Source organism: Leucopleurus acutus (genome assembly GCF_964270905.1).
Source record: "Leucopleurus acutus genome assembly, chromosome: 20".
In the NCBI taxonomy this organism is placed as follows: domain Eukaryota; kingdom Metazoa; phylum Chordata; class Mammalia; order Artiodactyla; family Delphinidae; genus Leucopleurus; species Leucopleurus acutus.
Window position 1 is genome coordinate 57,123,116 of NC_139162.1, and position 25,117 is coordinate 57,148,232.

At 49.6% G+C, this 25,117-nt stretch overlaps 1 protein-coding gene across 4 annotated transcripts in view; it reads right to left on the reverse strand.

Annotated features, from left to right (window-relative positions):
* Positions 1-8,379: 8,379 nt before the first annotated feature.
* PEG3 (paternally expressed 3) overlaps positions 8,380-25,117 on the reverse strand; it is a 28,749-nt gene continuing 12,011 nt past the window's right edge. For 2 of the 4 annotated variants that reach the window (XM_082862978.1, XM_082862979.1), the window contains exons 3-11: positions 23,066-23,144; positions 22,401-22,463; positions 20,180-20,659; positions 19,576-19,659; positions 18,741-18,881; positions 18,549-18,658; positions 14,736-14,838; positions 13,919-14,011; positions 8,380-13,713 (exon numbers count right to left, since the gene is read on the reverse strand). In XM_082862978.1, coding sequence (XP_082719104.1) covers positions 9,467-13,713; positions 13,919-14,011; positions 14,736-14,838; positions 18,549-18,658; positions 18,741-18,881; positions 19,576-19,659; positions 20,180-20,573 — 5,172 coding nt within the window. In that variant the 5' untranslated portion in view covers positions 20,574-20,659; positions 22,401-22,463; positions 23,066-23,144 and the 3' untranslated portion in view covers positions 8,380-9,466. The remainder of the gene's footprint in view (positions 13,714-13,918; positions 14,012-14,735; positions 14,839-18,548; positions 18,659-18,740; positions 18,882-19,575; positions 19,660-20,179; positions 20,660-22,400; positions 22,464-23,065; positions 23,145-25,117) is intronic. The other 2 variants (XM_082862980.1, XM_082862981.1) reach the window with 2 other exon arrangements.

Consider the following 25,117-nt stretch of genomic DNA (forward strand, 5'->3'; position numbering starts at 1 on the left):
GTACTGTCTGCCTTCCCTCCGAGCCGAATGCGGGTGGGCGGAATTCAAACCTGGACCAAAGCGCTCCGAGAGCCGCCCACCGAACTACCTGTCCCAGAAGGCACCGCGCCTCGCCGCGCTAGTCGCTCCGTGTCTGCTAAGGAGCTCGAGCCCGGGTGGCGCTCGAGGACCTCTGGGAAATGTAGTCCCGAGACCGAAGGGGGCGGTCCAGGGACGCCAGAGTGGCGGAGGTGGGAGCAAGAAGTGGCACGCCTCACTCCTTTCACCCCAGCCCTGGGTTCCTGCAGATGGAGGGAGCATGGGGGGGAGGGGGCCTTCACGCTCTGCACCTCATCCCCTTACCAGGAGGCAAAGTATTAAATAGCATAGAGGTCCCTAGAGACCCTGCCTCAAAACTTCCAGCACCCCTCGGCAGCCTTGTGCAGCCAAGAGCTACGTGCATCCAATGAAAAGCAAAAAACAACAAAAAAAAACTGCGTTCAACAAGATCACAAGTTTATGCTCATTTTATATGAGTAATTTAAAAAATAGATTTAAAATAGCACTTTTAAAATAGATTGCCGTTTCTGATGGAGAAATTTGAACACGGGGTATTTGGAGATATTAAGAAATTATTTTAAGCGTAATAGTGGTATTGGGACTAGCTTTTTAATTTTTATTTGTTTATTTATTTATTTATTTATTTATTTGTTTTTGTGGTACGCGGGCCTCTCACTGTTGTGGCCTCTCTTGTTGCGGAGCACAGGCTCCAGATGCGCAGGCTCAGTAGTTGTGGCTCACGGGCCTAGTTGCTCCGCGGCATGTGGGCTCTTCCCAGACCAGGGCTCGAAAGAGTGTTCTTCTTATGTTTTCTTCTAGGAGTTTTATGGTTTCCAGTTTTACATTTAGGTCTTTAATCCACTTTGAGTTGATTTTTGTATATTGTGTTAGAGAATGCTCTAACTTCATTCTTTTACATGTAGCTGTCCCGTTTTCCCAGCAGCATTTATTGATGCTCTATTTTATATTCTTGCCTCGTTTGTCATGGTTTAATTGACCATAGTGTGTGGGTTTATTTCTGGATTCTCTGTTCTGTTCCATTGATCTCTGTGTCTGTTTCTGTGCCAGTACTATGCTGTTTTGATTACTGTAGCTTTGTTTACTGAAAATTTTGAATCACTTGCCCCTAAGTATGCTAATTCTTTCTTATCCTTGATTAATTCTGCTTCTGAACCCCACTAATTAATTTTTCAGTTCAGTTATTGTATTCTCTAGCTCCAGTGTTTCTACTTGGTTCTTTTGCTTGTTTGTTTCTCTTTGTTGATATTCTAATTTTGTTCATGTATAATTTCCCTGGTTTCATTTGGTTGTCTACCCACGTTCTCTGGTAACTCACTGAGCTTTTTAAAGATGATTATTTTTAATTCTTTGTAAGACAGTTCACAGATTTCCATTTCTACCATGTTGGTTACTGGAGATTTGTTTTCTTACTTTGATTGTGCTGTGCTTTCTTGATTATTCATGTTCCTTGTAGGTTTGCTTTGTTCTGTACATTTGAACAAGTAGCTACCTCTTCCAGTCTTTATGGGCTGGATTTGACTTAGAGAGATCTTCACCAGCCAGCAATTCTCAACTTGAGGCAAGAGAGAAGCCAACCCTTCAGGGAGCCCTAGTTGAGTCTCCAGATACATGACTATAACACATGAGTGACTGTAGACAAGACAGCAGAAGATCCTAGCTGGGTCCAATCCAGTCTGCAGAACTGTGAGCAAATGTATGATTGTTGGTTGTTATTTTAAGTCACTAAGTTTTGGAATTGTTACATGACAAGAGATAATCAAAATAAGCAGTGACCGACCATATTTCTACTTGTTAATTAGGGCCAACCTCAGTTATCATCATAATCTTCTTTTTGCCTATTTGTCTAGTGGTCAGAGAGGGAACCCCAGAAGGCTAGGGGACAGTCTAGCTCCAGTTATATGGAACTATTGTGTCTCCAGCTGTAAAAGTTCCCTTGGGTAGTAAGAGTTCTAAATCAACAGGCTCCCTGAAACAAGAATTTGGAGATTGGGTAATGAGATGCAATGGAAGAAAGTACACCTCTGTTTTCAATTCTTTGTTCCTGGACTTTTGTCTTCCAACTACAGACAGTAGGTTTGGGGCATATATCACATTTGGCAAAACAGCTTTCCAAAGTCAGATGGTGGCTTCTCTCATCGAAGACCATGGCTTAGTTTTCCTTAGGATATACCTAGGATGTTTTTTAGGGATTATACAGGTGTGTGGGATATAAATCATGGGAAGAGAATTCCTTGGTTAACAGCAAGGTATTGAGGTTCCATTAATGTCTCTGATTCTTCACTCCTCTCTGTCATGTGCCTTTAACTCCTTTCCTAAAGGTGGAGTATATTCCCCACCCCAAGTGACTTGCTTTGGCCAACAGAATGAGATGAAAGTGACAGTATACTAGTTCCAAGTCTAGGCTTCAAGAGGCCGTGGGTATTTTCACTTGTTCTCTTGCATTTTGCCGCCACCATAAGGAGGTGGTCCACTAGTCTCAGGAGGATGGGAGTTGCTTGAGTCTCCCAACCCCAGCTATTACTGGCCGACGTCAGCTGACAGCCAGCCAATCCTCAGGCACATGAACCAGCCCAGCCAAGGTAAGCAGAGCCCTCTCACCGACCTGATCCTAGGTGTGGGAGAAATAAACATTTATTGGGTGTCATCGAGGTTTTGTGGGTGCTTGTCATGAGCATCATTCTGACGGATGACTGCTACATATGGTGCCTAAGTGCTGTATGCAACACACAGGAAGCCCACAGATGTTGAGAAGAGGCTGGTGGGGAGGGAAAGGAAAATCTAAATCCAGAACACATCACTGTTCCATTGAGGATAAAACATTGCCCTCTCTGTGATGAAAGGGGCTTGGTGTGATCAACCTACCCCCAGATGTCTGGCTGTTTGGAGGGTGGACATAGTACCAGTCCTGGCTTCATCCTCACTCATGCCTTCCCAGGGGAGGAATGAGTTAAACCAAGTGAAGAATCAGGAAGGTACAACTAGGAGATGTAGAGCCCAGTTCTCGGGAGCTGGCTTGCCTGCAGACAGCACATTACATCTTAATTGCTGTTCACCTTGCAATGCTCCCAACCCCAAGGATGAGTGTTTGTTTAGGTGCAACATCCACTGGTCCTTGGAAGGTTTGTTTATCAACAAATGGATTATCTCCATAAGGCACAGGTGTTATGTTTAACAGAGTCCTTCCTCAAGGGTCCCTGGACTCTAGTGACATTGTCTATAAACAGACTCAAGGACGTTGTGACTCCAGTATGGTGGCCCTAGTCAGCCTCTTTTGGACCTAGACTTTGGCTTATTTTGTTATATAAATCCTTTGTGGGGGCATCACATCCATGAATCTGTGTCAGGACTCCCATCCCCCCCAGGATCCGATTACACCAGCCATGCTTCCTCTGAGAAGCGGCCCCCTTTTCAATACTCAGTTTCTTCCCATTGCCAAGAACATCAGAGAGCATTTCAACGGCTGCCCCTCCCACGGGCAGCCCCCACGACTTCCTCTGTGTGGGATGGAAGTGGTGAATGAGGAGTGTTTTCAAGGGTTTGGAGCTTCAGGGTGGTCTCAGTGTTTCCGAGTCTCCTAGACCCACCATTCTGATCGCCAGGATCATGTTTCCCTAGGGCTGCCCAAGCTTTTCACATTGGGAATAGGGCAAGGCTATGGGTTTAACGGACCAAAGTCAGAGCCCTGCAGGTTAAAGGTAGAAACCCACCTGTACCTCTGATCTCGACACTCTTCATAGTCTTTTTTTTAAATTGGAGTAAAATTGCTTTACAGTATTGTTAGTTTCTGCTGTAGATCAAAGTGAATCAGCTATATGCATACATATATCCCCTCTGTCTTGAGCCTCCCACCCCCAATCCCACCCCCAATCCCACCTCTCTAGGTCACCACAGAGCACGGAGCTGAGCTCCCTGACGACATCCTTCATAGTCTTTGGATTTGTTTGTGACAGCTGCCATCAAGCCCTTCACCCCAGGAAGCAGGTGACTCCAGATGACCGACCATGGGCAGTACTTAAATATTTTAAGGCCACATGCCTTGGTCTTTGAGTTTCCCATTCCAAGGCCCAATACTGCATGTTTCCAAGTATCCCAATTTCCCTCAGGGTTTATTATCTCCAACCCATTTCTGCATCCATTTCTGTATCAGTTAGGACTCTTTGGGGTTATAAATAACTATCTATGGCCAAGTAAAGCAAGTAAGGAATAGCCTGGAAGGATAATGGGTACTCAGAGAATCAAAGGAAGAACTAAACAATCAGGCCTCAGGAAGGACAGTTACCAGAACAGCTCTTGGCTATCTCTGTAGCAGGAATTCATGTATGGTCAGTGCTGCCACTGGGATGACTTCTGTGTGCCCTTCTGCTCAGGGAGCCTGATTGGCACAGGGAAGGGGCAGGGCACTGTGGCATTCCCACAAGACTCGGTGGTTCCCAGAAAGGGGAAATGATTTGGGGCTGCTGAAAACAGCAAAACACTACACTAATAACAAAGCCAGCTCAAGTGCAAGGACGATTATTGTAATGAGGCAGGACTTCTTAGGGAACCCAAAGGTAGGCAGTTCAGCCAGGATCCCCAAGGCACTGGGGTGGGTGAAGCACCAGGAACTAAGTTTCCCTCTGGCACGTGGCCTTGTTCACCAACACACCCAGCCCCAGCCTGTGTGACCACCCAGGTGGCCCTCAGTCCGAGTCTGACTGGACACGGGGAACCCATGGGTACCAATAAGCTGAGGCCAGGGAAGGGTCAAACCTCAGGGAATAAACATGGCAGGGGCATAGTTACCCCTGCAAGTGAGGTGCGGGTGGAGAAAAGAATTCCCTAAATGCCCGTCAAGCAACTCCAACGACCCTCACTTCCTTCCCTTCCTAGACTTCCTTTCGTAGTCTTAAAAGAGAATTGACCCTCGCACCCTGACCGACGCTGGTGCCCCTTATCGTAGAAGGATCACCGACGCTGTGACCACCCTGGAGTCAGTCAGGCACCACCAGGGGTAACCATCTAACCTCACGGAAGAGTGAGGGACGGACACTTTAAAGAGACTCCACAACAGCAACGTGTTTTCTATGTTACAGGATCATTCTTGTTTTTGAGAAAATATTATATAGGATTAAAATTTTAAATGCAGACTCAAGTAACTGAAGCATACTTGTTGCGGTTATTATCAAGTTTAAAACACTATTGGAGGGGCTTCCCTGGTGGCGCAGTGGTTGAGAGTCCGCCTGCCGATGCAGGGGACACGGGTTCGTGCCCCGGTCCGGGAAGATCCCACATGCCGCAGAGCAGCTGGGTCTGTGAGCCATGGCCGCTGAGCCTGCACCTCCGCAACGGGAGAGGCCACAGCAGTGAGAGGCCCGCGTACCTCAAAAAAAAACAAACAAAAAAACCACTATTGGAGGGCTTCCCTTGTGGCGCAGTGGTTGGGAGTCCGCCTACCGATGCAGGGGACGCGGGTTCGTGCCCCGGTCCGGGAGGATCCCACATGCCGTGGAGCGGCTGGGCCCGTGAGCCATGGCCGCTGGGCCTGCGCGTCCGGAGCCTGTGCTCCGCAACGGGAGAGGCCACAACAGTGAGAGGCCCGTGTACCGCAATAAAAACAAAACAAAACAAACACTATTGGAATATACGTTTTAATTTTATTCGTGCAGTTAAAAATGTGGGATCGTGTAGTACTAAAAGATCCCTTAGAAGTAACTCTTGATATATGCAATAATTAAAACTGGAATAAGATTTGTAAACTAACCCTAAAGGCCTAAGGAGACGCTAAGTTTTGGGATTTTTAACCACCCCGAACACTTAAAATGGACAAAAGAAGAGACTGAGAAGTATCTTATTTTTAACTTTATTTTTATTGTTGACACTATTACAGATAGATAGAACGACCACAACCATATTAACAAACCAAAAACCTGTGCACAGAAACAAGATGAAGAAAATATATGAAGATGTTAACCACAGTCTTTGGATGATGATAATATGGGCGAGTTTCTCTTCTACACTTCTGTAACTTCCAAGTCTCTGTAATGAACACATACCGTGTTTATAATGGAGATACATGTAATAAAGGTAGGTTCCCAAAACACTGTGAGAAAGCCTGTCCCAGGTAACCGAGACAAAATACTTAACTGTAATCCCACAATGACCACACACCACTTCCTCACTGCTTTCTGTGTCTCTTCCCATCTTTGACCCTCTGCATACTCATCACAAACACCGCAGTCATCAGACTGTGCACAGGTCAAGGTGTCAACAGCAATGGTTGTTGGGTGTCGGGAATATGGATGAATTTCTTTTCTTTTGCTTTGCTGAATCTCCCCGAAGTCTGCCATAAGTATGTACTATATTTGTAATGGAAAAATACATACGTAAGATTTAGTACCAAAACACCAAAGATCATTCAAGGAATCTGAGACAAAACGTTTAACCGTAATCCCATAACGACAATACTCTTTTAATTATTTTCCATATTTTTTTCATTTTAGACTTTATGCACATGTACTCAACACTGTCATAATCACAAGCTTGTGCACTGACATGAGATGGAGAAAACAGATCAAGATGTGAACAGTAGTTGTTGGGTGTTGGGGATATGGGCGGCTTTTCTAATTTATTTTGTGTTTTCCAATTATTCCTCTGGGTACGTATTATGCTTGTAATGGAAACAAACATAATAAGCTTTGTTATCAGGACACTACTGTAAGGAACATCTGAAAACATTAAGATGAAAGTGTTTAACCATAATTCCACAAAGGTAACAGTTATTCTGAGTACACATTTGACACAGTTATCATCATAAACCTGTGCACAGAAACGAGGATAAACAATACAGTGAGGAGTGTATCTGTCTTTGGATGGGGGGTATATGGATTTTTTTCCCTCCACTTTTCTGTATTTTCCAAGTGCCTGATAATGAGTTCAAATTATGTTCACAATGGAAACGTGATTATAAACTTTTTAGTAACACTACGAAGAAGAACATTCAAGGAATTTAAGAAAATAATGCTCGACTATAAGCCTACAACACCACCACCACGACAGCTTTTGACTATAAGCATACATTTTTAAACAGTTATAACTGTAGTATAAATATAATTCTGTGTCCTGTTTTTTCCACTTAGTATTCCGTAAATATATTTCCATGTTGCTACATAACTCTCCATGATTATCATTTTTAAACAGCTGCATTAGGAGTCCACCGACAAGTTCCCTTAATTGTCCTCCTATTTTTGGCATTAAGTTGTTCCTAATGTTTCACTAAGCAAAGGCTGGAACAGACACCCTGACATTTGGCAAGTGGCTTTCTGAAGGGTTCTACCAGTTAATACTGCCATCAGTGGTGAACACAGGTTCACGCCACCGATGCTGACACCGGCCCCCACCTCAGGGTCCTCCTCTGAGGCCGTGCCTCACTGTCCCTCAGCTCTCTCAGGTGTCCAACCTCGGGTCTTCACATGCAGCTGGCCCTCGCCTACACCATGCCATCAAAATGGCCCCTTCTTCTCAGAGGCCCAGGATACCCTGCTCATTCATTCTTCCCATCCTGGCCTTCCCATCCCCGCTCCTGATGTTGCTTCCAACTGCTTCCTCACCCTCCGAGGTCTGGAGACGTTATCAGGACTCCCCCTTCTTTGGCTTACTCTTTTCTGCTTCCTGCTCTCACCCTACCAACCTCCTTCGACTTTGGCATTCCTTCCAGCTGCGATATGCTCTCCCCGAGCCCTAACCGTGCGGACCTAGGAGAGGGAGATTTAAACACATTTCCCCAGCAGGTACTTTAACTTTGCTCGCCCAAATAATCTAGCTCTTATCTTCTGCTCCCTTAGTCTACCAGATCCTCTTTAAAATTTTTTTTTAATTTTAATTTTTTTTTTTTCCAGCCAACTCAAAGCCAAAAAGAGTTCTTAATAGTCATTACGCAAGGGGCGGGGAAGCAAAGGGAGAACAGGTGGTCCACAGAACAGGACACAGGAAACCTCGAGCTGTGAGGTCGACTTGTGATCACACGGGCAACCGAGGCGACTAGACAGACGTGACGCTCTAAAGGATAGGTGACAACTGCTTATTTAGGGGGGCACTCTTTAAGAGGAAGGGACAGATGGCAACGAAACAAATTAAGGCTGCTAGGGAACCTGAGTCCACGTTAAGCTCGAGTTGACTGTAAAGAAAGCTTTTTTTTTAAAATGCAAGTTAGACACGGGGTTTAGGGTCAGACAGGTAAAGACGAGAATTAAGTTTCACGCTAGAAAGCTCTAAGGATACTCGCCCCTGGGCGCCCAGGGTGCAAAAACTGAGTTGTAGCGGCACACACGGACGAAGCCCCGCTGCTACTTGCCGCTTAAGGCAGGGAGCGCGCAAAGGGAGTGATGAGGCAGCAGCCCCGTCCTAACTTACATGAGAGCCCCCACGGTTCTCAACCTCATCAGGCACGCGCGCGATCTAGGGATGGCTGCAACCACTCTTGAAAGGCAAAGACGCAAGATGCACAGGGAGAAGCTTCAGCTTTTGTGAATTCACTATCCTACAGACATCAAGTTGGTTTAAAAACAAATAACAAAACTTGGAACTATTTTTTGCATGAGAACCACTGCAAAGTACAAGGTGGCAACCAATCAATTTGGGGTTACAAAAGGCCAATCCACGTATCGTAAAGGCTTACACAGCATTAGGTTCCAAAGTGTTAGTGTAGACGAAATGGCTGAAAAGGAAGCTCCAAGTACTTCCCCTTTCAAACAGCAAAGCGGAAAAGACATTTTATCTTTCATGCCTACACCTTTACGGGAATATTCAAGAGTAAGGAACAACACAGTCAATTACTCAAAAAAATATGGATAGGATTCAAATAACGCACAATAAATCTTTCTAAGGATCTAAGATGCTTACAAATATATTCTAATTTGTTGCTCTCTTCCTCCTCCAAAAAAAAAAAGAAAAAAAAGAAAAAAAAATCAAAGAGTACCAGGTAAGGAAGGTACCTCTGCAAGTGAACTGTAACTGGATACCATATTAAGTCCCAATATGAGTACTGTTTGCTATGATTTGCTATTCTATATACATCTCAGGAAACATTCATTATGTATAGGTTCCAGGAGTGTCATTTACAGATGTGGGCCATTTCTGTAGCCTTGAAAACCCCTCCAGCTTTCCGTCAATGCAGTTACTCGGGTGGAAGGTAAGACGTGTGCTATGGCTTTCCCACATGCATACGCCGATGTTTGATGGGGAAGAGCTAAGTCCGAAGGAGTCTCCACCTTCAGTTTCTTTCCAGGCTGAGTTGTCTGATGTTCAAAGTCAGGGGTGTATACGCAAAGGGAAGCCTCCTTCCGACATCATCGTGGGTTGGTTCCAATTATCTGTAGTTTAGTAAGGGTCCAGTCCTAGTGAAGGTTTTCCAACCTTGACACCCGAGTCCTCAGCCGGTGTGGGTGTTCTGGTGCCTGGCCAGGGACAGGCGGTCAGTGAACACCTGCCCACAGACGTCACACTTGAAGTACTTGTCATCAGCCCTGCCGCTGTCATTGCTGCTGGTGCTGGCGTGCTCGGTGTAGTGGGAGCTTTCCCCGTAGATGCTTCCAGGCTCGAATATTATCACCCTGGCATGGGTTTTCAGGTGCTCACCATAGGCCGAGTTGGAGGTGAAGGTCTCGCCACACTCCCTGCAGTCGTAGTAGGGCTCTTCCACTTGGATCTCCTGGTCGTCACCTTCCTCTTCTGGGTCCTCGATCCCTGCGCCGTCCGGCTCATCCGCATCTCCCTCTGGCTCTTCGGCTCTTTCCTCTGGGTCTTCGATCCCTGCCCCGTCTGGTTCATCAGCATCCCCGTTGGGCTGTTCGGCCTCCCCGTTGGGCTGTTCGGCCTCCCCGTTGGGCTCGGCGGCCTCCCCCTCCGGCCCCTGGGCCTCTCCGTTGGGCTCGGCGGCCTCCACGTTGGGCTCGGCAGCCTCCACCTCCGGCTCTGCGGCCTCCACCTCCGGCTCTGCGGCCTCCACATTTGATCCCTGGATCCGCAGAACTTCCCGTGGAACGAGGACGTTGGCTTCAACTTCCTGGGCGGCTGCTGCTGCTGCTTCCTCTTCCTCGAGGTGCAGCTTCTGATGCTTCGTGAGGACTGTGTTGTGGATGAAGGACTTGCCACAGTCCTTGCACTCATAGAAGGGTGAATCTCTCTTGGGGGGCTCGGTGAGGAAGGAGGTATGGACGAAGGTGGCCCCATAGTCGTAGGGCTTGTCCTTCTCGTGAATCCTCATGTGCTCCCGGAGGTCGGCCTGGCTGGGGAAGGATTCTCCACAGGTCGCGCACTCATAGTGCTTGTCCTTGGCCTGGTCTCTCTGAAGGTCTGTGGGGGCTGAGCCTGGGCTGACCGCATCTGTGCTTCCCTGGCCCTGCTCCAGCAGGCTGTCTCCAGCGTGGACTCTCATGTGTTCGTTAAGGACAGAGCCGTGGATGAAGTCTTGTCCGCACACTTGGCATTGCAGGGACGTCCCAGCAGGAGGACTCTTCTGTGGGGCCCGAGGCCGCTGCGGGCTAATGACCAAGGGCTGCATAAAGGGTTCATCATACCTCCTGTGGCCGTAAAACTGGTCTTGCTCATGGATCTTCTGATGCTCGAAAAGGAATGAGCTATGAACGAAGGATTCCCCACATGCCGGGCACTCGTAAAGCTGCTCTCCAATGTAATCTTTCTGATACTCGCTGACAGAATGGGTGTGCGTCACCGAATGCGCGTACTCGCGGCTGTCGATGAGGTACTCTCTGCCGTGCACCTTCTGATGGTCCTTGAGGTCTGTGCGATCCACGAAGCCCAGCCCACAGTCCTTACACCCATAGATGGTGTCTTCAGGCTCGTCTGGCTCGTCTGGCCCTTCCTGCCGAGGCTCTTCCTGCCGAGGTCCATCAAGGCCCACACCCTGAATCACAGAGTCTCCAAACAGCTCCCCACCATGGAATTTCTCTCGGGCATAGATTTTCTGATGTATGCCAAGGTCTTCAACAGTGGCAAAACACTCCCCACACTCCTTACATTCATTGCGGACTGGCTGTTCAGCGTAACTGGTCTGAGCTGGTGGTTCAGCGTAACTGGTCTGAGCTGGTGGTTCAGGGTAACTGGTCTGAGCTGGTGGTTCAGCGTACCTGGTCTGAGCTGGTGGTTCAGCGTAACTGGTCTGAGCTGGTGGTTCAGCGTAACTGGTCTGAGCTGGTGGTTCAGCGTAACTGGTCTGAGCTGGTGGTTCCGCGTAACTGGTCTGAGCTGGTGGTTCAGCGTAACTGGTCTGAGCTGGTGGTTCCGCGTAACTGGTCTGAGCTGGTGGTTCAGCGTAACTGGTCTGAGCTGGTGGTTCAGCGTAACTGGTCTGAGCTGGTGGTTCAGCGTAACTGGTCTGAGCTGGTGGTTCAGCGTAACTGGTCTGAGCTGGTGGTTCCGCGTAACTGGTCTGAGCTGGTGGTTCAGCGTAACTGGTCTGAGATGGTGGTTCCGCGTAACTGGTCTGAGCTGGCTCTTCAGCGTAACTCATCTGTGCTGACTGGCCCGCATAACTGGTCTGAGGATCCGTGGAGGCTATGCTGCGAATGACAGATCGTATGTAGTTTTCACTTCCAGAGGGCTTCTTTCTATCGTGAATCTTCTGATGCTCAGTGAGGTCGGAGCTATGAACAAAGGACTCTCCACACTCCGGACATTCGTAAAACTTCTCTCTCGGGTGAAACGTTTGAGGTTCACCAAAACGCAGGGAGTGGATTACAGAGGTCTCATAAATCCTACGCTCGATGTTCTTCTTCTTAGCACGAGCCTTCTGATGCTCGCGCACATCTGACTTGGGGACAGATGGTTCACCATCCTTCTTCCATCCACTGGGGCCCTCCCCAGCGAGACTGTCCTGAGTTACGGTGTGGGACGCACCGTGCACAAAAGAGCCCTTGAAGATGTTGTTCTTACCCGCTGCATAGGGGCTCTCTAGGGCAAGGGTCTTCTGCGGCTGGCCACAAGGGTCTGAGAGGTAAGCGGAGGACTCCTGCTGCTCGTCACAGCCAAGGAGCTCATTTCCACCGCGACCGGGGGGAGGCCTGAAAGCAGCTAGGCTGTGGATGACGGACCTCTCATACCCCTTTCTTTCAGAGGTACTCTCCCCAGCATGGACTTTCCAGTGTTCGGTGGCACCCGAGCTCTGAACGGTCGCCTCTGCTATCACTCTCGGTTTGCTGTGACTTTTATGAGCCCCAGGGAAGGCTGAGCTGTGAATGAAAGACCTCTCATAGGGGTTCCTCTCGTAGGACAGGGCTTCCCGGCTGTCATCAGGATTGGAGCTGACAGTGAATGCCTTCTCGTCTTCCTCGTCCTCAGGTGGCCTTGTTATAGTGTGACTCTTCTGAGATTCGGGGAAGGACACACTGTGAATGACAGACTTCTCGTACCCCCGGCCTTCAAAGAGGTTCTTCCGAGAATGAATTTTCTGATGCTCGATGAGGTCTGAGTTTTGCCTAAAGGCATCCCCACCATCTTGGAAGTCGTAGGCCTTCTCTGTTGGGTAGGTTTTCTGGCGTCTTTTAAGGGACTGACCAGGAATGAAGGTTTCCTCACACACTTTGCCCTTGTTTTCAAATGGGTTTCCTCGGGTGTGGATCTTGTGGTGCTCTTTCAGGGATGCGCTGTGATGAAAGGTCTCCCCGCACACCTTGCACTCGTACATTTTCTCTTTCCCATACATCTTCTGCAGCTCGTTAAGCACTGGGCTGGGTTTGAAGGCTTCCCCACGCTCACTACCTTTGTCATCTCGGCCATGGGTTTTCTGGTGCTCGATCAGGGCAGAACTATGAAGGAAGGTTTCCTTGCACACCCTGCATTCATAGAATTTGTCCTTCCCGTATATCTTCTGGAGCTCCCTGAAGGTTGGGCTGGGCATGAAGGGCTCCTCGTACTCCTCGTCCTTACACCCCGCAAGGCAATCTCTAGCGTGAATTTTCCGATGCTCGGCCAGGGCGGCGCTCTTATTGAAGGGTTCCCCACACTCCTTACATTCAAAGCGTTTCCCTCCGGCCTGCCTTTTCTGAACCTCACTGACGGCCACACTATGAAGAAAGGACTCGCCGTACTCATACAGATTCTCCCTGGTGTGCGTGATCTGATGCTCCACAAACCCCGAAATCACGCTGAAGGACCTCCCGCACTCATCACACACATAGGGCGTTGCCCCAAAGTCGAAGGGCTGCAACTGGGGGGCGGGCGGCGCGCCAAGGCTGCTCCCGCTAGCGGCCTTCCTCACCTCGCTGCGCTCAAAGGGCCGCTTCCTTGCACCGCCTCTCCGACCGTGCATGGAGCCCTTCCCATCTGTGTCAAAATGATAGCGCCTTTTTCTCTCAAGAACTCTCTTTCTGGAAACAAGGTTTGAGTTCAAATTAAAGCCTCCTCCCCCAAAGGCATTCCCTTCATGGCCCCTCTCCTGAATCACCGACTCCCTCTTGTTGAATGGAACTTCCTTCCAGTCACTGTCTGGCCTCCTGGGGAACCTCTGCAGCCGATCGCTAGGTTCCCTTGCCCTTCCCGACTTGGAGTTGCGCGAAACGTCCTTGATGAACTTTTCCATTATCACCCCGTGGGAAGATTCATCTTCACAGATCCCCCGCCGATGGGCTGACTTTTTGGTTTCAGGCATAGTTTTCAGACCTGAAAAGAAATCCCAAATGTAAATGCTCCCTCGTCCCCGTACTTGTGCAAAGTAACACTGGGACCTCCGTGACGGTGGTGTGGAGATAAACTGTACAATGCTTGTGTCTTTGTGCATCAGTTGTGTATCATCATGTGTCAGTATGTGCGGACGGCTCCCATCTCACTGGTGCAAGCGCCACTCCACGGGGCCTTGCGCGCTCACCTCGACTGGTGCTCGGGTAGGCACTTCTCTTTGACCGTGACGAGTGGCCCTGGGTCATGTGCGAGTGGCCGTCGTCCTCGGCAAGCTGAACCCCTGTCCACAGGAAGAACACAACATCTCACAATCGAGTTGGGGACCAAGGCTCATCACCATAAATGATGTCTGTCTTTCTGTCAGCCACGAAGTGTGAAGGGGCCCATATCCAAGCCCTACCATGTCTTCTGTCTGCAGTCTCATTTCCTTTATTATTCATTCCTTAGCCTCTGCTGGTCTGAATTTTAGTTAATGCTCCTGACTCCACCTAGAAGTTTGTACAGAGGCCTCCGAGTGCCTTCTAAATTTAGTGCGTTCTTTTCAGTCTTCCCCTTCTCGTAACCACCTCCTCAGTCCTGACATCCTTTCACTGGGCTTCCTGGCTCTCCTCCTACTCGTGCCTGTCTTCCCCACCTGGTCTCCAAACACGGGAGCTCCTCAAGGCTCCACTGCCCACACAACACTCCTGCAGAGCCAACCGCCTACTAGGACCTGAGCCAGATGTCTTCCAGGGAAATCCAAACTGGAACTTGGAACCCCATCCGAAATGAGTATTTAAATTTCCAGGGTCAGCACTCTTGGGGGCAAGAGTTGTCTCCTGGGCTCCCTGACTCCACACTATACACTCTTCCCCCAAAGCCAGAGGATTCGTAAAACACAGCCTCATCGTTTATGCCTCTGCTGGGAGCCGCTTGAGGGCCTCTGACCCCTCGAGTCCACACACACTGCGGACCCTGACTCCGTGCAGCAGCCTGAGGGGCCAGGCCGGGAGAGCAGCGCTCACCCAGCGAGAGCAGCTTCCGGTAGTTCTCCATGTTGTCCTGAACCGGGTTCTGGGGCTTCCGGTCCTCGGTGAGGGCCACCACATCCTGGTACGACACCGCATCCTGCAACAGCAAATGCACACCTCTCCTCAGTGGAGTCCACTCCCGTGGGTGACAAGGACAGGACAACGCTGGCGGCATGGGAGCCACACACATACGCGCACACGGTGTGCAGCAAGTGCTCACACCGCTTGGGGTTCCGAATGATCCAAGTCAGGTTCTACCAGGGACCTACTTGGCACCTACCTTGGTGCTACACTCTGAGGAAGCTCCCAAAGACGTAGGACACATATTCCTTGCCCTCATGCAGCTTATCATTTGTTTGGAGAGAAACAACCAGAGAACAGTAAACAACAAAGTGGGGTGCAGAGAGTCAGCGCTAAGCGGCTTTAGCGGGGGGACAGCTCAGGGTGGGCTGGGACGGTGAGCAAAGACCGCAGAGGCCGTGGGTGGGGTGGTGAGTGGTGGTGGGACTCTGGCCCGGACAGGGGTGGGAAGCTTCAACAGGCTCAGTGTCAACTGCACACAGCGTTTCCAGATACCTGGTCAGCAGAGTGACCGGCTTCCATCCCCAGGCCCGCTGTGTCCTGTGTCCGCCTCCACCGTACACTGTGGGCCCTTCTGGGTATGGACAAGTTCTGAAGAACCCGGGGGTGACCTTAAGCACAGAGCACCTTCCTCTCCCAGCTGCCTTTTCTGCTTTGATGCACATTCCCTTGCAAAGCATCTTCGGAGTCCCCACATCACGCGGGACAGCCTCCTGCACAGGACCTCACAGGACCTCTTCTCACTGCTGCACTAGAACGTCACTAGTTTCGGGGAGTCGTGGTCCCAGGGAGCCTGGAGACAGACTCAAGGAGCGAGGTGGAGCCGTGGGAAGCCCGCAGGCTGTGGGGCCAGAGAAGACTCCAGGGTCAAAGGAGCTTATGCACCGTTTACGACCGAGCAACCCTGGGAGCAGACGTCTTTCCAAACCTCAGGTCCTTCATCTGTGAAATGGAGAGAAGGGCATCGGCCTGCCCTGTAGCACTGTGGGAGTGGATGTCCTGCGATGTGATTTGTTGTTTAAGCATGGAGAAAAATCGTGTAAGGGAAAGGTAAATTGTTGTCACTACTGAACTATTATGTAAAGATATTTTGATATTAAATTTGCTACAGTTCTGGAAAGTGGCACAGATATTACAGCCATGCACAAATGCACACACACACACAAAAAGACACAATCAGGTGCATCGCCTACTGAAAAAAATAAACAGGCATAGGCACTGGGGTCTATGAGGAAAGCCTCATTTGTAAGACAACTGCCAATGTGCAGTGATTAAAAAGCAAAAGGCCACCACCAACACTAAGCAGAACTTCAAAAACGAACTCTTACCAGGCCAGGCCTTAGGATTTTTAGGACAACACACTACAAAAGATCAGGAAGCACTCACTGCAAAATCGGCTGGTACCACCACCGGCCACCCTTTCTGGTGGGAGCCTGTCTCCTCCCGTCAGAGGGCGTCTCCCCAGAGCGGGCACCCCGCTGGGCTCGGGGCCGATAGTGCCTCCATCCTAAGGCCTCAGCCCTGGATTATTGCAAAGCGGGAGAAGCCCGCTGGGAGCACAGATGTATTTGTGGTGGGAGAGGGAGGGAACCAGAACTCCTAACTTGCGGGCTGCCAGAGAGCAGATGAGGTCAAGACCCCGGGGGGCTGAGGGTGCCAGAAGGGCACCAGCCCTGGTGCTAACAGACGCCAAAGGGCGATGGCAAAAGGGAAGGGGCATTGCTCATATATTTCTCTCCGCTTGCCTAATCTGAGTAACATAAAGGTAATGTATGTTAAATTTTGGACTACGTTGTTGCTAAGAAAGAAAAATGCTGCTTTGACTTAAATTAAGTTGACCTATTCAAGTGGGTAGCCCTAAGCAGCTGTTCTCTTTGTATCTGTGATCAACCACGGATCTAAGGTGGCACAAGCCACCGCCACGTTCCCTGTTACAGATGCTGTCCGGAGAACAGCACCCACACTGCTGCATCCTCACATGACCTACACACACGAACAATGCGTGCTGAAGGAAGATGAGAACTTTGTCTGTTATTTCTATGACACCAAGGGAGGAGGAACCAGTGGCTCCCAGACCTCTGGACCACACACAGGGGACCAACGCTTTCCAGTAGCGAGGACGGGCATTTGAAAAGCAAAATAAGACACAATCCCACTGCCAATCTGCTATCACCTTCATTTCATAAGAGTACTTTAACACCCCCAAATAAGGACACCCGCAGTTCCTGTTTTCCCTGAAGATGAGTGAATGCTTGGTCCCAGGCTCACAGAGCAGTTAACTGGAAACCCCTGACATCCATCACTTCGTGGGGGCAAATGCACACTAAAGAGGTTTCTTCTTCAGAGTTTCTACGATTTAATGTTTTTATCTGGATTCCTAAAATTTGGTCAATTTGGTTTCTCCAAATAAGAAACCAAAATTAGTGACAAACTAAGTGTGTCCCACACAGAGAGGCCTCTCCCTGCGACAAGGTCATAACACACATCTGGAGCACCGGGGTCACCTCCGACCCAGCCCACCCTCCACATCCCCTCCCTCCCTTCCACATCCCCTCCCCCATCGGTACTGCTGCCGCAGAAGCTCTGCTTTCAGTAACGGGATGCCATCCCCCTCCTTCTCACACACCTGTGCGTTCTGGCTTGCCTCCAGGACACAGGACAAATGACAAGAGTTTTGGGGGTAGAATTCAGAGCCCTCTGTCGCCTGACCCCACCTTTCAAACCCCGCCACAGGGAGTACCGTTACCGCATCTCGGGGCACTGGGGACAGACTGCACCTCTGCCCTTGCATTCCACCCACTCTAGCTTTCATCTGGTGCCGCTTCGGGGCTTGCGCCGGGCTCTCCTGAACACCTGGGATCCCCCGCCCCAGGGGGCACCTGGTCAGCTGCTCCTGTCCCTGTGACAGCCCGCTACCCTGTCTCTTCCTTAAGAGCGAGCTGGACAGCCAGCGTCAGGCACAGCATCTCTCTCTACAGAGACTCCCCGCATGCTTGCTGAACACCCTCCTGTTACAAGACAGGAGGCTCCCAGGACGGGTCCCGCCTGGTCACCACCATGCGCCCAGGGCCGCAGGCCCCGCACCCTCCTCCACGCTGCCGTGTCGCACGTGACCCTCTCTCTCAAGGCCCGTCTTCCCTGTACCCACAGCCAGTGATGCCCTGGCGCCTCCCTCGTGCCAGGCATCGCACTGCGCCCTTTCCATCTACGTGTGACTCTCACCCATTCCTCACAACAGCCCGCCCACTTCACAGATGAGGAAACCGAGGCTCGGCTTCGTTAATGGTCTGAGGCTGCACAGCTAGCAGGTGGCAGAGCCAGGCTCCAGACCCAGCTCTTCCAGGCCCCGGGGCCTTCTGCTCTCCCCCAAGTCTGCTCTGTGGATGTGCAACTTTCCTGGCTCCCTACTGAGGACCAGAAACACCTGCAGGGTCGATGGGCTTCCCTGGCCCAGGAGGAACAGCCGCTGCGGACGACGCACCACGTGACACAAACGCTGAGCGGAAAAGCGCTCCTCTGATCCCGTGGATGAACCAGAAAACAGGCAGCAGTTCCCCAGCCACCAGTCACCCCTGGGGACATGACAGGCTCCTGGGGAGTCACTGGGGCTCTCCCCAACCCAGGTAGGATTCCAGCAGGCAGATAACTCAGCCTCTCGGGAAAGAAAGGCATCTCTGCCATGAAATGAAGACAGTCTTCCTAGAATGAGTGGAGACCTAAGCATACCTGTGATCTTGTCTCGTAATCCATCACAGAGTCCCGACGTTTGTGCTCTCTTTCCTTTGCAAAAGCCACTTTCTCCATCAGAGGAAGGGAAAGATCCCGCTGATGAAACCCTGGAAGACAACAGGTGTCATGAGGGAACAAGGCACAGTCAACCTGGCACGCGCACTGGGGAGCAGTCGGAGGAGGACCTACTGCTCCTGGGGCTCCGGGCGTACGGCCAGCGGGCCCGGGACTCCAGGTCCCTGCCTCTGCCCTTCCGGTGCTCCCGCTCGCGGGCTCGCTCCCAGTCTCGGTCCCAGTCTCGGTCCCAGTCCCGGTCCCAGTCCCGGTCACCTGAGGAAGCAGACATTTCAGGAGCTGACCACGTGTCCTGACACGAGTGCGCTCACTTCACGTGCACATACCCCTCTGGAAGGGATGCTAGGAGACGGATTCTGAACAGGGGTCCCAAGTGCAACCCGACACCCGGGCCCCGGACCACTGTTTCTGGGGGCCTCGCCTAGGTGGGCCTGGTCTCAGTCAGGGCTAACACTGAGCTGAGGAGCTGGTTCCCCCTTCAGGTTCTCCTGGTCTCCCAACTCCCACGTGGTCAGGTCCACGTTCGGGAATATGGACTTCAGACCCTCCACCGCCTCGCTTACCCCAGTCAGTCTTAATGTGCACGTAACTTCACCCCAAAGAAATGAAACACCCACCTGCCCCAAAAGCAACGCTCCTTCAAAAAGTTCACCGAAGAACCTTTAACAAATAAAACAGCTTTGGAGGCAAAGGGGTGATGAACTCTGCCCCTCCTGGGAGGCTGTGGACACAACCTGAAACAGCCTACTGCAAAATTCACATAGCTTTAAACATTTTCTCTCATCATTAAGAGAAACAGTTGTATTTCACGCCACACACGTGTCTGCTTCGACGTAAGAACGACTCCTTCCATCCTCACTGATTTCCTTCCCCCTCAGACCTCTGAGCAGCAGCCCTGCCCCAGGGAAGTCCTGCGCGGCCTGGATGGCGCGGCGACCGGGCTACTCACTGCAGCAGGCGGAGTGTGGCGGCGGGGCCTCTGCTGCCTTCCGGCTCATGCTGCCTTCGCTGTGGGCGTCACTGCTGGTGTCGTCTGAGAGGGCACCACAGACGACTTAAGGTCTCGTCCGTGCTCGTCGGTCCCCTCTAAGTAGCCCCCCCCGGCTGGCCCCCACCCCTTGCTGCAGTGGTCAGACCCTCTCGCCCCGCCCTTCCGCCCCTGCTGGGCAGGAACGAGGCTGTGACCCTCCCGATGGCAGCGCCAGGTACAACCTGCTGGGGTGCCCCCTGCCCCCGCCCCGGTTCCACAGAGCCTGGGCCAGGGCGCGGTGTGTGCAGGCTCCCTTCCAGTCAGAGGCCCACGGTCTCCTTCCCTCTCGCATCCTAACCAGGAGAGATTCTGCTCCGCGGGGACACGGGGCTCCGGCTCTCATTGGGCTGTCACAGCTGGGGAGGGAGGTGCAACTGGCACGCTGTGGGCAGAAAGGCCGGGAGGCCACCTACGTCCTATGGCAGGGCAGTCCCCCACTCCCCGCGAAGAGGACGATCGGCCTAGAACATCAGGGGCACTGCGCGGGGCACCCCAGGGAGCTCCGCCTTCCTCTCCCGCTCACCTTCCGGTTCGTACATCTCCTTGTAATTTTCCAGCAGAGTAACGAGCTTCTCGCAGTTCTCTGGCTTTTTTGCACGCACCCAAGGCTTGATCTTTTCTGGAAGGATGGTCAGGTACTGCTCGAGGACCAAGAGCTCGATAATCTCCTCCTTGGTGCGAGTCTCCGGCTGCAACCAATCGAGGCAGAGGTTTCGGAGTTTGAGCAGGGTCTTCCGAGGCCCGACAAATTCCACGTAGAGGAAGTTCCGAAACCTCTGATGAAAGAATTCAGAGTCAGTGGCGGCTTCTCCTATGGCGGCATCCGGCTCCTGAGACAAGTCACTGTCTAGCTCACACAGATTTGGGGCCCAAGACCTCTTGGGTTTGGTGGCAGACAAGTACTTTGGAGGCAGCATCTCTCTAAGGAAAATTTTCACTGGAGGAACCCAACATGAGTCAACAGGAAAGACGCGGCAGCCTGGGACAGTCAGTACTCAGGGACCTGCGGATCGTAAGGAGACATACACATGTCCCAGAAGTCGAGGACCAGGCAGCAGTGTGGGGCTGCCCGACAAGGGCACCAACAGTGCTTTGTGAACAGGCCAAGGGCAGAAGAGAGGCATCAAACCCCAACACACAGACACATGCACAGGCAGGCGTTAAAGCACCACACACACCCGTGTGAGGAGTGAGCTCTGCTACTAACTGGTTCTGTGACCCTGGGCCACACAGCCCATGTCCTGCAGTCTGTCCCCTTATCTACAAAATGGGAACAACAGACCTACACCCCTTCTAGAACTGTGAGGCTTAAATAAGCCAATACACCTAAAAGGCCTAACCACCCAGCACACAGCACATGGGGATGCCCAAGGTGCTGGCCATTACTAAAATGGGATGTCGGTATTTTTTCTTAGCAAAAACGGAAAGGGGGTCGTGAGGGGCTCAATTCTGCCATTTCTGAGCATTTCTTCCCCTAACATGGTTGTTAAAACAGCATACAACACGTGAAAGGTAGAAGACCACATAAAAATGTTACAAGTGCTCAGCTCTGGGTAATGCGATTGCAAGTGCTCTTAATAATTTCCCTGAACCCGCGCTGCTGTTAAGTTAAAATTCAACGAAATTAAAAGTTCAGCTCCTCTGTCACACCAGCTACATTCCAAGCGCCAGTGGCTACCCTACTGCACAACACGGAACATCGCCCTCGTGGGAGCAAGTTCTATTGGCCAGAGTGGCTGGACAGCATCTGAGTTTGCAGGAAAGCTCAGGACCCCTGCGTCAGCAGTGCCCACCCTTCTGAGGAGCGTCTGCCCCACAGCCCAGCCTTGGGCTCGTGCTAACACCACGTCCTCTGGGACCCTTCCCGAGACTCACTTCCTCTACTAGTGTTCCAAGCACTTGCTGCATTTAGTCTTAAATATTTGAGCTCACGTGCCTATGCCCCCACTGTAAACTCTGGTAAAGGGATGAGAGACGAACTTTTCCATCACTGGAAGAGTCAGGTATCAACACTGACAGAGCATGTTGAAGATAATGTACGCAAACCCATTTTAAAATTGGTTTTAGACACAGGCATGCATTCTTACTACAGGCCTGCAGAAGCAGAGTGCAGTTTCTGGGTTAAGCTCTGCAGCACTGTTTCCAAAAGAACACCCTGGCATTTCACTTACCCTCACCTGCCCACTTTTCTACCAGTCCCTTCCCGGTATTCCCAACAAACAGGCATGGGAAGCACTGTGCGGTATATGTGGAGCTCTCTTACAGCGCTGCCTAGCACCGAGGGGGAAGGTTAAAGGAAGTACCAGTGAACCCACAGAAACCCTACACAGGTGATAAACACCTATTATTCATATCAATGGTGAGAAAGTGATCAAGCAACCACAGGACTTCTTCACACCCCTGCACATCTCCTGCTTTTATCAATCTTTTCAAATATCTAGCTTGCCTCCACAGAACCAGCTTTCTACTTTGATAATCCTCTGTATCATTTATTTCCTTACTTGTCTTTTAGTATCTGCTCCCTCCCTTCTTAAGAAAACTTTTTAGACCAAGTATAAAAGCTGATTTTCCCTTTTCCTTTTGTTCTAACGTAACCAACTAAGGCTATACGTTTCCCTTCACCTAAACCATTTTAGTTGCATGTGGTTTCTATTATGTAGCCTTGTTATTAGTGGTCAGCCACAACTGGAGCAAGAAAGTAGGCAATACAGGAAAGAAATCTAGGTTTGGGTGAATTAACTTACCTGACAGTTTTGTACTTCTGGCTTTACTTCCAGAGAAGAACAAAACCACATGCAGCAAAAATTCTTTTTGTTTTAAAAGGAAAAACAAGTAAGTTAAAAAGAATTTTTTTTTAATGTCTAAAGAGAAAACAAAAGGTGTTTCAATTATTCAGTCTCAAAGTAGCCTTCATCGTTTGGGCATGAATGCAGGGGACTCTCTCCAGACAGTGGTGGGCTCCGCTCCGCCCCGTGTAAACTGCCCTCCCGCTCTCTCTGCATCATCCTCTGGAGCTTCAGCACCAACCACACAGATGCACCTCCATTCGGAGACCCTGGAGACCCTGCCACTCCCGCCCTGCCTGCCCTGCCCTCCTCGATGACAAACAGGACACTAGATAACACCCTGCTGGGCAGGGGAAAGAAAGGGCAAGCGTCCAGGCTCTGGAGAGCTGATGAGACAGCTGGGACAAGAGAACACAGTCGAGTTTACCCAACAACTGGCTAAGAGGGACTGCCGTGACAAGAGCAGGGCCCTCAAAAGCCAGCAGGCCTGTGCGGGACAGAGGGGAGGGCAGGGAGCCCAAGCCTGCTCTGTGGCATCCAATTCTAGAGAGAACTCCAGTCCCCTAGATGACAGCAGCCCCACCTCTCAGAGGCCACAGGACACCCTTGGGTATGTAAATCACCTGTTTGGGAATAGGATCCTTTCTGGAACTTCAGAACAAGTGTTCTTATCCACAGGAACAGAGTCAAAATGCCAGGGACCTGCAGACATTTTAAAGAAATACATGGACAAGTAAACATGGAAGAAATGTAAAGAGTGTCAGAGAATTCACTCTCCAAATGGCTGTGGACCGAGATAGCATTGGGAGCGAGGCCTTATATACCATATTCAAGAAAAGGCCCATTCCCATGTCACATAGACCAACCAGAGACAAGAAGCAGAAAGCTTTCAAATTTTCTTTATGAAACCAGAATAATCAAAACATCTAGGACAAAGAGAGCACGAGCAAACTGCAGACCAAACTCACTTATAAAAGCAGACATAACAGTCTTAACACTGTGACTAATGAACATCATTCTACAGAGTTTCAGCCAATTACAAGAAAATCTGGGGCATGAACAAAGAAAGATACAAAACTATCACTCTCTTATGTAAGACCGTCCACTCAGATATTGCAAATCAGTGGAAACAGACCTTATAATAGTAATAATAATTTAGTAAGAAACCCATGTATAACAGACTCCCTAAATACGGACCGACAATAACCAATTTGAAAAAATGGGAAGAACTCCATTGTAAAAATACAAAAGATTTAACAGAAGAAGACAGCACCCATAGGAACAAACTTATACATTATATGGCAATAGAAAAGGCAATAACCAGAGAGACACAGGCTAATCATGGAAGTATACGGATCTAGCATATGAAAGCTCTAAATACCCCCTACACTACCTAGTGGAATTCCAAAGAATATACATGTTGGGGAACTTGACAATGGTTCTAAAGTTGACCTGGAAGAATTTCACTTGGATCAATATTTTGAAAGTTCATACATCAAAAGGCCAACAAACCACACACAAAAAAGAAGTATCTTAATATAATCTCAGGGTTAAGAAAGTTCTTTTCTAGTATGATGCCTAAAGGCAGAAAGACGACAAAAAAGTAACAAATGATGTTCTTGCCTATACCATCAAAGCCAAAGCAATAAACCAACCACCTAAAAAAGCACCAAAAGAGACAAGAAGACTGATTCATTTAAGAATTGTAATATAAGTTTACTGTATGTACACAATTGAGTATGTAGAACTCTATGAAAGTGGCATTAAAAAATAGTAAGGAATGTATATAGACTACTTCAATAAATAATAATGGTAACAGGAGATCTAGCCAATCATTCACTTGGGGAAAGAGGTCACAACATATATGAAAATGCTAAAACGAAGATCAAAATAAAATAAATAAAAGATTAATTTTTATAATCCTGGAGTAGGGACGGGATCTTCTAACCTGACAATAAAATTGGGAAACAGGGACAACTTTGACTTTGTATACATACTTCTCTAATCACATTAATTTTTCTTCCCACTAGGCATGTGTTTGAAGCATAAAGCACCAGTAGGTAAAAATTATACTTAAGAACTGTAAGGCTTAAAAAGTTTGATAAGGAAGCAACAATTTTGCTAAGAAAATATAAATATTTGGTAAACCTGACTCAGGAAGCAGAGGAAAATCCAGGGAAGAAATTTAAAAAGATGAAATGACCGAAGGAGCAACTTCCCATAAAATTTCCATGAGCGACGTATTTCCCATGTTATAAAAACCCTTCCAGAGCACAGAAAAGAGACGGAGGACTTCCTGCTCATTGATAATATGACCATGTGAACACCCATAAATATCCTGTCACAAGGTAGATGCCAACTTGTATGCTGAAAATTCACCTATTCCTTTTCTCAATTCAAATTCAGGACTAGAGTCAACAAATGTGATCTCTGTTAAATGTGCTCACGATTTTCTGACCAGGCCGACGAAACAGCCCTTGGTCTGCAAGGCCGTTGAAAAAGAAAAGATTTTTAATAGAAAAACCTGAAAAACAGTTGGACCTTACCTACTCCTTCCCACAATGGCAGAGGAAATTCATTTGAGAGTAAGAAAGGGCCTTGGGAACAGAATAATCATAAAGATAGATAACACATATGTTGTGTGAAGAAAAAACTGGATACACATATCCTGCAAA